The sequence below is a fragment of the Schistocerca serialis genome, chromosome 1, assembly GCF_023864345.2.
Source record: "Schistocerca serialis cubense isolate TAMUIC-IGC-003099 chromosome 1, iqSchSeri2.2, whole genome shotgun sequence".
NCBI classification, from domain to species: Eukaryota; Metazoa; Arthropoda; class Insecta; order Orthoptera; family Acrididae; genus Schistocerca; species Schistocerca serialis.
The window spans coordinates 152530261-152546953 of record NC_064638.1 but is presented as its reverse complement, the minus strand read 5'-3'; the positions used below and the strand labels follow the sequence as shown (position 1 = coordinate 152546953).

The window sequence follows — 16693 nt, the reverse complement described above, 5'->3', positions numbered from 1 at the left end:
AGCAACACCAACTGGGGTGCAGATCACTTTAAGCTGCTGCAGCTATACAGAGCCCTTGTTCAATCCTGCCTTGACTATGGGAGTCTGGTTTATGGTTCAGCGGTGCCCTCAGCATTGCATTTACTCGACCCAGTGCACCACTGTGGCATTTGACTAGTGACAGGATCTTTTAGGATGAGTCCAGTGACCAGCTTCAGTGCGGAGGCTGGAGAGTTCTTCCATTGCAGGTCAGGTGTGCACAATTGCTCACCAGTTACTTCGCAGACTACGGTTCCCGTGCGCATCTACATTACTGTCCCCTTTTCCCACCCCTGGCCAGTCCAGTTGTTCAGTGGTGTTTGCGTGGACCCCAGGACATGTCGGAATCCCAGGCAACGAACTTGCAGACAGGCTGGCCAAACAGGCTACACGGAAACCTCTTATGGAGATCGGCATTCCAATATCTGACCTGTGTTCGTTTTTACATCCCCAGGTTTTTCAGCTTTGGGAGACAGAATGACATCGTCTCAGTATGCACAACAAGCTGCGTGCCATTAAGGAGACTACGAATGTGTGGCAGTCCTCCATGCAGGCCTCTCACAGGGAATCTGTGGTTCTGCACAGGCTACACATTGGCCATGCTTGGGTGGTTGCCAGCTACCTCCTGTGCTGTGAAGACCCACCTCAGTGTCGATGCGGTGCCCAGTTGGCAGTGGCCCATATTCTGTTGCACTGTCCCACTGCCCTGTGCGATGAAATCTTCGCTTACTGGACTCATTGTTGCTAATTGTATCCGACAATGCCTCATCGGCTGATTTAATTTTACGTTTTATTCGTGAGGGTGGGTTTTATCATTTGATCTAAATTTTAGTGCATGTCCTTTGTCCCTCTGTGTCCTCCACCCTAGTGCTTTTTGGGTGAAGGTTTTAATGCATTGCAGAGTGGGGGCTTCTTTTTATTCTCGTGGTCAGCCAGCTGTGGTAATCTGTTTTGTCATTTTAATCTCTTCTACCTGTTTCTTGCGTTTCTTCTCCCTTTTTTCCACTTAAGTGTTTGTTGCCCTTCCGTCGTTCTTGTGGTTTTTTCTTTCTCTCCATTTTGTGTTGTCAGTCTTGCATGTTTTATTCTCACCCTTGTGACATTGTTTTATTCGGAACAAGGGACCGATGACCTAACTGGTCTCCCCCCCCTCCTTTTAAACCCACCAACCAGCCAGCCTGCTGTGCCATTTCTCATTTTCTGTCAATCTTGTTTTTTGGATGCCTGTACTCCCTTCTGTGAGCTTCATTGATTGCATTCTTATACTTTCCCTTTTGTCAATTAGACCAATATCTCATGCTTTATGCAAGTATATCTACTAAGCTTTGTCTTTTTAATGATTTCTGATGCCACTGAGGAACCACAGTGACTGTAATTAATATTTAAACACAAAAGACAGTGTTGATACCATTAAATTATTTATTTTCAACTCTTTCTTCGTCTTTCTGATATTTTGATCACCACTGCTTTCACTATTTCTTCTTTCAAGGGCTTCAACTGATTTATGCTCTAATTTATTTGTCTCCCCTGATTTAGACAGTTGTTGCCTAATGCTTCCCCTGAAAATCTCAACAATCTCCAATTTTGAAAATTTATACAGATCCCATCTCCTTAATTTCCTACCTCTCTGCAATATCTTCAGCTTTAATCTACAGTTCATAACCAATAAATTATCGTCAAAGGCTATGTCAGCCCCTGGAAATGGTTTTCATTTTAAACCTGGTATAGAAACCTCTGTCTTACCACTATATAATCTATCCAAAACCTTCAGGTGTCTCCAGGTTTCCTCTTTTTTAACTATCTGAATAATTTCTTTTACTCAAATGGCTCTAAGCGCTATGGGACATTCTTTGACTCTCTTTACCCAGCTAGTCAGCATATATGCTCGTACTACTGTTGTAGGCGTTCGTTTGATTTCATATCTGTACAAATTGTTACACCCAGGTATTTATATGAGTTGATGGATTACAACTGATACTCATGATGCAGTCATAGGATATTACTATTTTGCATTTTGTGTTATACACAATTTTACATTCAAGAATATTTAAAAAAAAGTTGCCAGTTTTTGCATAAGTTTCAGATGATATCAAGATCTGAGTGACAATTTGCGCAACTTTTGCAGGCAATATTCCCTTATACATAACTGCATCATCTGAGATAAGTCTGAGTTTACTCGTAATATTGTCTGTGATGTCTTTAATATACAACATGAACAACAAAGGTCCCAACACACCTTCCTAGAGCAAATCTGAATTTACTTCTACTTCTGTCTAGTCAAGGTAACATGCTGCTACCTGCCTATCTAGGGATCCTCCTCAATCCAGTCACATATTTTCTTTAGTACCCCATATAATCATACTTTGGTTAATAAATGTGGGTGTGGTGTGCAGTCAAATGCTTTTTGGAAGTTAAGAGATACTACATCCACCTGATTCCCATTATACATGGCTTTCAGGATGACAAGAGGTAAATGCTTTGAATTTGTCTATGAGATATGACATAGCCAGTTCTTTGTTTAGGCAATGAATATGTAAATCTCCCTATTTGTTTAAGCTGCATTTGTACTTTTGGTAATCATTGTTGCTCCAATTGCCTCATGATCACTGATACCAGTTTCAACGTGGACAAAGATGTTAGGTCTGTTGCCACTGGGTCTAATATATTATCATCATGAGTAGGTTTAAAAACTACCTGTCCCAAGTAGTTTTCAGAGAAGGGATTTAGTAATGTCTTGCAGGATGTCTCGTCATTCTGACCACTGTAATCGTCCCAATGACAATGTTTAAAGTCTCCTCTGATGATGACATACATACTAGCAAACTGAAGTTTTTTCTAAAGTTTTCACTTATACCTAGGTGTGAGTCTGGTGGTGAATAGAAAGATCCAATAACAAGTTTATGCCCACCCTTGAAAATTAGTCTTGTGCAAACAATCTTGCATGAAGCTTCAATTTCTTCTCAGTGGATCTGAATTCCTTGTGTACTGTGACAAATACAGCACCTCCCTTTGCCATTAGCTTGTCCTTTTGATATACACTTAGATTTACCCCAGAAATGTCATTGCTGTCTTTCTGTGGTTTTAGCCACCTTTCTGCAACTAATAATATACAAGCTCTTTTGATTTTTAGACTGCTTCACGCTATGCAACTTTGTTACCAATGCTTTGCCATTTGATCACTAGGATTTTAATCATTTCATCACTAGGGCCGTTTCTATGGTTCTTAAACTAGTACTTTGGAGTATCCTACAGTTATCATTATGTGGATTGGACTGAGAGTTACTGAAACTAAAAAGCCTTTGTGTACACTTCACACACAGCCAGCGATCTCAATAGCAGTCTCTGATGTGTGGTGCACCCTTGACCCATTTAGGGGTCCTACAATTGTTAACCCTATGGCATATGTCCAGTTATTCACACCTTAGCTTGTTACTGAGTCTTCTACTCAGCCCAGAACCAAAGGGCCCCTATCAATTCTGGGCAAAATTTTGTGGATTGTGAGAGTTGTTGAAACTCCTTGAGCAATGCTGGCCTTCTCAACTGTCTCTGCCAGTCAGTGGAATGATCCAAGTACGTTTTCAGACCCCAGATAACAGGCATCATTTATTTCAAAATGCACTGCAACCAGCAGTTGACTACATCTTGTTCCCTCAATGGCTGTTGGAACAGCCTCTTCTCATTGTTGGATAAGACCTCCAGATATTCTCACAGAGAGCACAAGGTGAGCCTTCCCAGCTCTTACTGCCATTTCCCTAAGACGTATCATCATTCACTGTGCATTTGAACTGCCCATGGTTAACATACCCCACCCTTTTGTATTTGCTTCCTCATGACACGAGACTCGGCAGTGGTCAGACTGGCTCAGTTTTAGGAAGATAAACTTAAAACTTGTTGGTTAAGGGGATGGGGTTATACCCTGAGTTCTCCCTGTACACTTGCGTTCTGTGTACAAGATCCCTAGACCTACGACTGATTGCCACTCACCGTCAAGTGGCCAAACATGACAGATGCTGTACTGTATACTTCTTGCAGAGGATACAATATCCATTGCAGACGATATTATTTGATATCTCTGATACATGACCCTCTGTGGTTTGCTCAATACACCCACTCGAAGCACATTCCAATTTTTTGACAGCAGTCAGGGGAATTTCCAGCTCTTTCTGAATATGTCAGAGAACAGCACAAAGCTGCTGCATTTTGACTAGTGCAATGTTTATCTGAACACTAAACAAATAATTGTAAATTAGCCTCACTAGTATTGTTTTAATTTCAGGATCTGTTAGGTGACAAGGATCGCAAGTTTCCATTAAGATCTGAAGCTGCAGCACACAAGAAAGTGGTAAGTGTTTATAACGAGAGAAAAAATTGGAATAAAATTTCCATTTCCCTTGAAGATATCTTCGTGTTTCTAACATTTGTCAAGGTTATGCTCAGTAAGATGTCCAGAAAGACATTACAAGTGTCATTCACCATCAGAACAGTGTTTTGTGTAGATGTGAGTGCATTATTGATATCAATATAATAGAAGGAAACATTCCACGTGGGAAAAATTATATATAAAAACAAAGATGAGGTGACTTACCGAACAAAAGCGCTGGCAGGTCGATAGACACACAAACAAACACAAACATACACACAAAATTCAAGTTTTCGCAACAAACTGTTGCCTCATCAGGAAAGAGGGAAGGAGAGGGGAAGACGAAAGGAAGTGGGTTTTAAGGGAGAGGGTAAGGAGTCATTCCAATCCCGGGAGCGGAAAGACTTACCTTAGGGGGAAAAAAGGACAGGTATACACTAGCACACACGCACATATCCATCCACACATACAGACACAAGCAGACATATTTAAAGACAAAGAGTTTGGGGCTTTGTCTTTAAATATGTCTGCTTGTGTCTGTATGTGTGGATGGATATGTGCGTGTGTGCTAGTGTATACCTGCCCCAAACTCTTTGTCTTTAAATATGTCTGCTTGTGTCTGTATGTGTGGATGGATATGTGCGTGTGTGCTAGTGTATACCTGTCCTTTTTTCCCCCTAAGGTAAGTCTTTCCGCTCCCGGGATTGGAATGACTCCTTACCCTCTCCCTTAAAACCCACTTCCTTTCGTCTTCCCCTCTCCTTCCCTCTTTCCTGATGAGGCAACAGTTTGTTGCGAAAGCTTGAATTTTGTGTGTATGTTCTGTGAGTGCATTATGTTTGAGTTAAGTGAATTTCATTGTGGACAAATTGTGGGTGGTCGTATGGTAGGTGCTTCCATAGCCAAAGTAGCTGAAGTTTCAAGAGGCACTGTGTTGAAGATTTATACCACATACAGGGCAAGTGGAAAATCATCATCCATTAAGTCAAACACAGACAAAAGTGTATGGTGAGTGTTCATGAATGAAGGTCACTGAAGAGAATTATGATGAAAAATACAAGGCCGACAGCTGAAAAAGTCATTGCAGAACTGAACAGCAGGCTTGTGAATCCTGTCACCACCAAAATAGCATGAAATGAGCTCCTTAAGCAGGGAATTACAGGTCAAGCTGGCATTCCAAAACCGCTAACCATGAATGCCAATTCAGGCTTTCAGGCTTTGGAGCAATGGAAGAAAATAATTTGATCAGATGAGTCTAGTTTCACACTGTTTCCAATTTTTGACCGAGTTTACATCCCAAGAGTGAAACATTCTGAGGATTCAGTGATGATTTATGCAGTCACATCGTGGCATTCAATGAGTCCCATGGTTTGTCTGCAAAGCCCTGTTACTGCGAATGATTATGTGACTGTTTTTGCTGAGCAGGTACATCCCATTGTACAATATTTGTTCCCCTATGGTGATTCTGTGTTCCAAGATGAAAGGTCCCCTGTTCACACAACTCGCATCACCCAGGACTGGTTTTGTGAGCCCAAGGATGAATTGTCACATGTGCCTTGCCACTGGATCTCAATATTATTGAGTCATTATGGTCTGCTTTGGAGAGAAGCGTGAGTGATTGCTATCAACCTCGATAATCATTACTTGAACTTGTCCCTATTTTGGAGTTAAATTGGTATACATCTCCTTTCAAAACCACACACACAGCGTGTATGTATCCATTCCAAGACAGTTAGAAGCTGTTCTGAATTTCAGAGTATTTCGTACACTGTATTAGGCATTGTAATGTGTTATGTTTCCATATTTTTGTCCATGCCCCGTTCATGGTTACATAATAAAGTTTTGTATTTATTCTTTGCATACCATCACAATCTTTCACAGCTACTTAAAACAAATAAAAATTGGATCATTTACCATCATATGAGCTAAAAATTAATCCGATGGCCTCTGCCATATCATTTTAAGTGCCTTTTGGATTTGACCAGTGCACCTGTACGTGTCAGTATTAACCCTAGAATACCCAAGCTATTTTATCATGGTAGACACTTGATGTGAGTCTGAGAGACTAATAGGCATTTTTTCTTATAATGTTATTTTTTCACTAAGACATCAATGAAAATATGAACAAAAACTATTTCAGCAAGGTTTTATTAATATCAGTGTTCCCTCCTGCGGGTCGAGGGGTAAGAATATGTCCGAGTTATTCATGCCTATCATAAGAGGCTATAAAAAGGAGTTTCACACGTTTTGGCCTTTATGTGATGGTCCTCTCTAGGATTTGACCTCCATTTTTCAAAATTTTCCCAAAGAGCGAGCCAGCTGGGGAAGGGCGCCTTACATGGTGCATTGTGTCCATTGTGCATTGACATCTTTAGCCCACTTTCTCGTCGTCGCATCGCAGTCCCACCCGTTCTCCATCTCTTGGGCGACGACACCTTCCTTGGTGCATTTTTCACCTTGCACTATGCAGTGTCTGTTTCTGTGTCAGTGATGATATCCAGCACGGTAGCCAGTCCGTTGTGGTGGGGCCGTCATGTACCCTGTTGGTTGGAGCCCCCTGACCACATAGGGATCGCTCTGTTGACGCCTGCGCTGTTAACTTCCCACGTATGCGAAGGGGTATCAGGACTCCTAGCAATGGCCATCTTGTCAGGTGGCCTCTGCTCTGGCTGGGTGGTGCCCGTGGGGAGGGCCCCTGTTCGGAGTGGGTGCCATCAGGGCAGATGACACGTGATGATGCGTAGTCCATCATCTCTTGCTGGTGATGGAACACCAGCAGTCTCTAAGCATTCAAGAGCTCAATTCAACACACAAAAGTACGACCCCAAATCGTTCCCCTCCCTGGCCACACCATGGGAGAACGTCAGGCTAAGGATGGCAGTGGATCTTATTCGCCCCGGTACCTTGTATGTTTGAGAGACAATGGAGAATCTTTTATGACAACGAAGCCTCAGTTTTTTGTTGAGCACTTAGAGGACAAGTTTGGGGAGGTGGGTCAGTCTTGATCAAAACAGCATTCTCTGCCCAGTCACGGGTGTTATTTGCTTGTGACAAGCTGGGGGATGTTTCTGTAACCATCACACCCGATAAGAGCTTAAACATGGTCCCATGTATCATATTTCACATGGACCTCCTTTTGCAGTCTGACGAGCTGCACACCAATTCAGAGCGGCGAGGTGTACATTTTGTCCGGCGTGTCCACCGGGGTCCGGGGGATAATCGTGTTGCCACCGGTGCCATCTTGGCCTTGGAGGGATATACATTGCCCAAGAAAATCAAGGTGATGGTCTACTGCTGTGATGCAAAGCCCTATATCCATCTCCCGATGCAGTGCTTTAAGTGCTGGAAGTTAGGCCGTATGTCTTGCCACTGTACTTCCAGCATCACATGTCGAGATTGCGGACACCCATCACATCCCAATACTCTATGTGCCCTGCCTCCGATCTGTGTCACCTGCAGAGAGCACCATTCGCCTTGCTCGCTAGACCACAGCATTCTCCAGAAAGAGAGGAAAATCTTGGAGTACAAGACCCTGGACCGACTGACCTACACTGAGGCCAAGAGAAAATTTGAACGCCCGCATTCTGTACAGATGACATCATCTTACACCGCCGCTACAACAGTTCTGGCACCATCAGCTCCACCAAACCCAGTCACCTCTCAGAGCTGGAAGACCACACCTGCCCCCTCGATGGTCGGGGCATTTCCCTCCCTGTTGCTCCTGCACCACCTACTTTGGGAGCAACACCCCTCTAACCATCAGGGATGTCCATCCCCACTTCTAAACTGGAGAAGTGTTAAGTCTTCTTCAGCTTCTCTGACTAAGAAGAGGTCCCTTGGGTCACTCCCTTCCCAGGTTTCTGCTAGTGGGATAGATAACACCCGCCAGTGGCTGAAGAGCCCAAAAGCAGCTGGTCGTAGGGCTTCACGCTCATCCTTAGTCCAGGAGACGAGCCAGTGAAGTCCTCCCAGTCAGGGAAACCCAAGGAGCAGCGAGAGAAATCCAAAAAGAAAAACCCCTAAGACCTAGGAAACTGTGGTGGCATGAACAACACCGCTACCTACAAGCTCTGTGTCTGAGGATGGGGTGGAGATTTTGGCATCCGCTGAGGACCTAGATCTCCCCAGACAAAATGGATATAGACAGCTCAGGCAAAAAGTCGGTGGCAGCAGGTGACTCTGAGGCGAAAACTTCCTCATTGAATGTTCCATGCCTTCCTAGTCTCATGATAACATCATCCTCCAGTGGAACTGCCTATTTTCCACTGCCTGGCTGAGCTACGGCAACTGTTCAGCTTTACACCTGCTATCTCCCCCCTGTGGGTCCAGGGATTAGAATCGGTCCAAGGTATCCCTGCCTGTTGTATGAAGCGACTAAAAGGAGTTCCACACGTTTCGGCCTTTATGTGATGGTCCCCTGTTGTGTTTGACCTCCATTCTTCAAAATTTTCCCGAAGAGCGAGCCAGTTGGGAAAGGGCACCTTACAAAGTGCATCGTGTCCATCATGCATTGAGATCTTTAGCCCACTTGCTCGTCGTTGCATTGCAATCCTGCCCATTCTCCATCTCTTGGGCGAGGTCACCTTCCTGGGTGCGTTTTCCAACATGCACAATGCAGTGTCGATTTATGTGTCGACGATGACCATGGACTTCTTTGCACCTGATATCCAGCATGGTAGCCAATCCATTGTGATGGGGTTGTCATGTACCCTGTTGGTTGTAGCCTCCTGCACCGTTAACTCCCAACATATGCCAAGTGGTCGATGCCCATCCCCCTGGGAAATCTTTTATGACAACGAAGCCCCAGTTTTTTGCTGAGCATTTAGAGGACAAGTTCGGGGAGGTGGAGGCCTTGTCTAAAGTGAGATCTGGGTCAGTCTTGATCAAAACAGCATCGTCTGCCCAGTCACGGCAGTTACTCTCTTGTTACAAGCTAGGGGATGTTTCCGTAACCATCACGCCCCATAAGAGCTTAAATATTGTCCAGGGTGCCATATTTCACAGAGATCGTCTTTTGCAGTCCGCCGATGAGCTGTGGGCCAATTTAGAGTGGCGAGGTTTACATTTCATCAGGCATGTCCCCCGGGGTCCGAAGAATAATCAGGTTGCCACCAGCGCCTTCATCCTGGCCTTTGAGGGTGATACATTGCTCGAGAAGGTCAAGGTGATTGTCTACCGGTGTGACATAAAGCCCTATATCCCTCCCATGCGGTGCTGTAAGTGCTGGAAGTACAGCCATATGTCTTCCCGCTGTACTTCCAGCGTCACATGCCAAGATTGCGGACGCACGTCACTTCCCAATACTCCAAGTGCCCCGCCTCCCATCTGTGTCAACTGCGGAGAGCACCATTCACCTTGCTCGCCTGTCTGCACGATTCTTCAGAAAGAAAGGAGAATCATGGAGTACAAGACCCTGGACTGACTGACCTACACTGAGGCTAAGAGAAAATTTGAACGCCTGCATCCTATGTGTATGACATTGTCTTATGCCGCCACTACATTTCTGGCACTATCAGCTCTGCAAACTCAGGTCACCTTTCAGAGCTGGAAGACTACACCTGCTCCCTTGATGGTGGGGGGGGGGGGGGGGCATTTCCCCATTATATGATAGCGGAACAAACACTGGTAGCAGTTACTTCTGTAAAATACCTGGGAGTATGCGTGCGGAATGATTTGAAGTGGAATGATCATATAAAATTAATTGTTGGTAAGGCGGGTGCCAGGTTGAGATTCATTGGGAGAGTCCTTAGCAAATGTAGTCCATCAACAAAGGAGGTGGCTTACAAAACACTCGTTCAACTGATACTTGAGTATTGCTCATCAGTGTGGGATCCGTACCAGGTTGTGTTGACAGGAGATAGAGAAGATCCAAAGAAGAGCGGCGCGTTTTGTCACAGGGTTATTTGGTAAGCATGATAGCATTACGGAGATGTTTAGCAAACTCAAGTGGCAGACTCTGCATGAGAGGCGCTCTGCATTGCGGTGTAGCTTGCTGTCCAGGTTTCGAGAGGGTCCGTTTCTGGATGAGGTATCGAATATATTGCTTCCCCCTACTTATACCTCCCGAGGAGGTCACAAATATAAAATTAGAGAGATTCAAGCACGCACGGAGGCTTTCCGGCGGTCGTTCTTTCCACGAACCATAGGCAACTGGAACAGGAAAGGAAGGTAATGATAGTGGCACATAAAGTGCTCTCCGCCACACTCTGTTGGGTGGCTTGCAGAGTGTAAATGTAGATGTAGATGAAGTGTATGTCAGAACCTCCATGTTGTTATATATTATTGGATGACTGGTGCCAAGACAATGGCAAATCTGCTCGGATGTTGTGAGAATGTGTGCCACTTATGCTCTCAGTACACTGTATTGGATGACTGGTGCCAAGACAATGGCAAATCTGCTCGGATGTTGTGAGAATGTGTGCCACTTATGCTCTCAGTACACTGTATTGGATGACTGGTGCCAAGACAATGGCAAATCTGCTCGGATGTTGTGAGAATGTGTGCCACTTATGCTCTCAGTACACTGTATTGGATGACTGGTGCCAAGACAATGGCAAATCTGCTCGGATGTTGTGAGAATGTGTGCCACTTATGCTCTCAGTACACTGGTCCTCCAAAGTCCTTGTAGTCTGACCAATGTATGACACGCCAGAACTGCAAGAAACATGGTATATGCTCATCTTATGCAAGCCTAGATTGCCCTTTATGGAACCTAAAAGAACCCTGATATTTGATGGTAGTTGAAACACACACTTTACATCATATTTCCACAAAATATGACCAATAAGAATTGAGACTCTTGATAGTCTCCAGCGATAAGGAATCTCTCCTCTCCTCTCTCTCTCTCTCTCTCTCCCCCCCCCCCCCCTCCCCCTCTGATATGCTGAATCAGACATTAAACACTGCATCTTTTGAATGTAACCCTGCTTGTCCAAAACAATGGTAGCATTGCCCTTGTCCACAGGTATCAATATTCCTTGTGGCAGTATTATTTCAGATAGAATGTTGCTTTTAATAAAGAAAATCAGTATTACAGTGTGTCTTAGTGCACTTGCACAGCTTCAAAATTCGGTTTGGGGGGGGGGGGGGGGGGAAGGAGTGAAAATATTAGATTTTAAATTAGTTTTTAGAGCATCGTAAATAACATCTAACATAGCACACACAAGCATTGAAACTGTATTTTCCAGAATGTGATATAGGCCCAATTATTAGAAAGATGTAATTGTCAGATGTCAAATATAAAAGAGTCACTTGTGGTTTTGCTTGAACCAGAACTGCATCTTTAATGTGAGAACTGGATTTTTTAATAGACCTCAACTCTCACCTCTACAAGTAGGGGCTACTCAAAATCTCTTTGCTGAATATATTTAACATTGTGCAGGCATACATAAATTAACCTTCAATGACTCATTCATATACGCGTGAAAGACAGACAAAGTTTAGAGTAAGATACTCTGAACACATACAGCACTGAAAAGTGGAAACACGTACATTACATTTGCAAACCATTTCATGTAACAGAATCACCACCCTACTGCCATAAAAACAACGCCGGTAAGCAGTAATAATAATTTGTAGACAGCTGATGTCCACTACCACAACCCAGAAAGATCCATTACAGTAACTTAAGCAAAAGATAAGTCATCCTTGTCACTTGAACAAATTATTTTTTGAGGTTATAATCCCACACCTAAAAAAGCTTTCCTGTCTCGTGAAGAACATGGTGAGTACTATACACTCTGTCCTCAGTTATCGGAATAACCATACAAGTTTTAAGAGTATATGAGATGACGGTACAAATGTTCTGTTACATACTTCAGATAATTTGTGGTGGTAATTAAATGCAACATACTGTTTTTGCTGTATTTATGTAAAGTTGTGCTAATGCATGTAAGTTAACTTGCAGTGACTGCCCTTTAGCACACGAGTGAAAGACAAGCATAAAGTGTAGCATAAGATGTTCTGAAAAACTAAAGCTCGTAATAGTGGCAATATATATTCTACACCACATTCGCAAACCACTTCATATTAACAGTATTACTAGGCTACTGGTATGAAACACCACTAAGCAGTAATAATAATTTGTACACAACTAATGACAACCTACCACAAAAACATCCAGTACAGTAGCTATAAGCATAATAGACATGCCATCCTCTTCTCTTGAACAAATTAATTTTTGAGGTTATAATCTATGCCTAAAATTTCCAAAAAAGATTGTGCGTTATCTGAGGTTTTAAATAAACCTGTGATTTCAGTCCTTAGATTCCAGACTATATCCCAAATATGATATTTTCACCCTCAGGCTGCCACTCACTCACTCTTTCTTGAATTAAACTTATCAGTTTCTCACGTTCCATATTTCATGTGCAAGAACGGCATCAATTTGAGCGAAAAAACAAACTGATTTGAATTTCAATGATTGTCATCTGGAGCCTGTACGTTTGGGAGATGGGACTGACTATGTGACCAGAGCCTAAGTGGCATGTTGATTTGAAAAGATGGACCATCTTTGTCCAATGTCGGTCGTTGGGGGAATTCACCGATATCGGTGCCACTGTGACTGCAACATAACAGAGCCGCATAACAATGTGGATTGTACAATAAATGTTGATAATATATGCTATTGTTTAAGGGGAAACTAATAGGGAATACAACTGACAGTCATAAACGGTGCAATACACTTTATTACATTGCTGTAGTTGAATTCATAAGAGCAAAATTTGTCACTTGAATTCATAAGAGCAAAATTTGTCACGATCGTAAAATTTCATACACTAGGTTAGGAGCAATGGGGTCAGTGAGCGGAAAAATGTGGGAATATTGCACTAATCACAGAAGTGCCAGCACTGCGATAAGGGGAAATGATTTTCTGGAAAGATATACAGTAGCTTCTAAAGTTTATAGAATACTCAACTGTAGTTCATAATTTACCACGAATTACATGACGTGCAAACACTTGTATGCGCTGGAAAATTCTCAAAAATATTCATCTTATCACGTAGGAAGCCCTACACAATGAGATTAATGGGAAACAATTTTTTTTTGAACTGGGATACTGTTGCCAAACATTTCTAAGAAAGACAAATGTAGTGTATTATTGACGATGAAGTACGAATTTTGCAAAAGTTTGAAGATAGACTCTGTGTTACAGTACCTACAAGCTTTGTATATTAATCCTTGTTATCACACAAATGACACGAATAGTAAATATTAGAATCTGCAATACAGAATAAATATAGACTTTTTGTAAATAGTGACTGTACACACAGTTTTCTGCAGACACTGAAAACATGTTTATTTTATTTTTGTTATAATTGTCACATTGACATACTCGTAATTGATGCCATTATTTTCTTTTGTCTCATCGATAAACTTCACTGAGGGATGTGCATACCGGTAACTAACTGGCTGGGTAAATTTATTAAAGGTATCTACATACCTTCAATTTAACTACGCAGTTTATCACATATGACATCATGTCAGAGCGATAAACTGTACGATTACCAGAGATATCTGCGCAATACAGGCAGGATGCCAGACTTGTCTTTTGTGACTATAAACTGTGCAGTTCTTTCTGATAATCTAATTGTCGTCACTAGACCCCCATTCCGTCACAATCATGACATATATGAAAAAGAAAGATGCACTTTTAGATTTTATTGACTGTTACCGGAATCTCTCTGAACTTTGGGATACAAAATGTGCTGCTTATTCCAATTGTGGAAAAAAAGCGACCACATACAATGTTTTAATACAAAAACTGAAATGTCTAGAGCCAGATGCGACTTGTGATAGTGTAGTGAAAAAAATAAACAACCTTAGGTCCTCTTTGCGGTAAGAATTATGGAAGGTTAATGATTAAAGGAGTTATGTTCAGAGTCTCTGGTATTTCAACGAACTGATTTTTTGTTCCACCAGAAAATGTCGGATCGAGGTGAATCAACTAGTGCAGCTGATACTCAAGGCGGTGAAATGTCGGTAAGTGGACATGCAACAATAAAATGATAATACCATATTAATTTTGTATTTTAGAAAAAAGAAAGTGAATATCCGAACCTTATGCTCTTGCCTTGCACCTCTTCAAGAAAAAAGAAAGTGAATATCCGAACCTTATTCTCTTGCCTGCACCTCTTCCTTAACTGTCAAAGTGATTGCGGGAAAGAGGCAGACATAGAAGAAGCATAACTGCAACTGTTCGAAGCTGTTTGAGATTCCAAATCTTCATTTGGGAAGCCACTGATTACCGGTATACATAAATGCTGAAATGTCTTCATGAAATATTATGTTAACACGAGCACGCTATAACTACTGGTATATATAACTACGGTATTTACAGTCATAGGCAATAGAGTGATATGCTTTCCAAGTATGATACTGTGAAACTCGAAACCAAAATTATGAAAACAATTTCAAGAACTCTCCTTGCTATAGGGATACGATATATGTAATTCATCACTGAGCAAACAGAATATGTCTTCATTAAAATACCCTTCAACTGGAATGTCTCGTCAGAAATGAAAATATCTGGATCAGTCTAGGTGGTTTTTGAAAGGTTCTCAGAAAATTGAATGTTTAGTTTCTCTCTCTCTTCTCTTTTTGAGACTGTCGTAGATATGCACGTTTTTAATCACATCAGTCTGGCTCATTCCAATGGCAGCCATTAAAACTTCATAATTTGTATCACCCATTGCCCTTAATACGAAGCTTAATGTGCCTTTGTAGCTGATGTAAAGAGAGTCAGAATTTGCTTGTTTCTTTATGTGAATGTGTGTTTTCCATCAGCCACTCCAAGACAGAGCAAAGATTGTCATTTTCCTAGAAACTTACGAGCACCTTCCTTCAACTGGAGGAACCTGAAATTGAAATAATCAGTTATTTACATTTAGTGTATATAGGTATTTACCATAACAAATAAACTTTAATTGAAAGTGTGTATTTAGCATTTTTTAAATTTAACTCTGTACTTTCATTCTTAATTTTGACCAAATATTTCTGTTTGTATAGGTTCCAGTTCACACACCCGGATTGACTTCATCAGAGCAAACATCCAGTTCTTCATTTGCAGCATCCAGCAAAAAAGTAATGATGGCTCCTCAATCACACGATCGTTTTATAATGCCCACACGGTATTTGGAAGCTGAAGATGATGAATTCCTGACATTGGCAAAGGGTTACGCAGTTAAGCTGAGGAAATTAACTCCACAACAGCTAATGTTTGCTGATAAAGTAATCAATGACACATTACTTGATGCTCAAATGGGTCTCTTGACCAGAGGCAGCTATGTGGTTCATTCATCAGGAATCCTGGCAACTCCTAGTTGAAATTAGCATTTGTGGTTTCATACTCCGTCCAACTTTCCTTCAGAACATCAAATTGGGGAAAAAAAACTGATGGAGAGATTCTCTTATAGTGATGATGATGCACACATATAACAATGACGACGATGATTTCTGAACATATTCTCATGTTGCGAATTTGATGTAATATTTTTGTAAATAATAAAGTAGCTATAGTGTTTCCATAGATCAGTCTTGTTAGGTTTAGATCCACTTATGAAATTTTTGCCTTATTGACATATGATAAGAATGATGCCGAAAATTTTTGGAATCTCTAAACACATTCTCCCATTTAAATTTCACATGGTCCTATTCCAGATCCTGTGCAACTTTCATTGACGTTGACTTCATCCTCGCTGAAGATCAGCTACCTACTTCTGCTCACATTAAACCTACTAAAAAACAACAATACTCACATTTTGACAGTTGCCATCCTCCCCTTGTCAAATGTTCCCTACCATACAGCCTTAGCATCCTAGGCAAGCATATCTGATCAGATGCAGACTCTCTGCAGCAATGTCACATTGTAGAGCATGTTCTGCTACAGGATATTGTGGCCAGTATACACCCTGTGTCTATGCCCATTCATCCTAACTGGTAAGTTGATAATAATCATGCCAATGTGCCAATGCAGAATAGCGAACAGTATTTACATAACAGATAGTACATGATACATGTCATTTCACAGGTGGCTCTCTCTTTGACAGTAAGTGTTTGCCAGTTACAAGCCTTGTACAGATAGTGGTAAGAGGATGCAAAGGCAAGTCTTACAGTGGGGATGATCAGGAGGTTAGGAGGTGGGTGCAGAAGGAGCATAGTGTCTCAAAAGGATATTGTTTAGATTCGGAGGAGGGGAGGGGGGAGGGGCAACAAAACTCTGTTGTAGGTCTGGTGGGCAAAATGTCAGACAGTGGGATCAGCAATACCAGGATTAGATGTGAAACCTGCTTTTGAATTAGGCTAGCAGAGAGAAAT

At 42.0% G+C, this 16693-nt stretch overlaps 1 protein-coding gene across 2 annotated transcripts in view; it reads left to right on the top strand.

The window, feature by feature from the left end:
* The window catches only part of LOC126464487 (uncharacterized), a 58443-nt gene extending 42563 nt beyond the window's left edge, over positions 1-15880 (top strand). Inside the window, exons 2-4 of one of the 2 annotated variants that reach the window (XM_050096238.1) lie at positions 4295-4360; positions 14300-14359; positions 15386-15880. In XM_050096238.1, coding sequence (XP_049952195.1) covers positions 4295-4360; positions 14300-14359; positions 15386-15703 — 444 coding nt within the window. In that variant the 3' untranslated portion in view covers positions 15704-15880. The remainder of the gene's footprint in view (positions 1-4294; positions 4361-14299; positions 14360-15385) is intronic. The other variant, XM_050096239.1, reaches the window with a different exon arrangement.
* Positions 15881-16693: the final 813 nt, after the last annotated feature.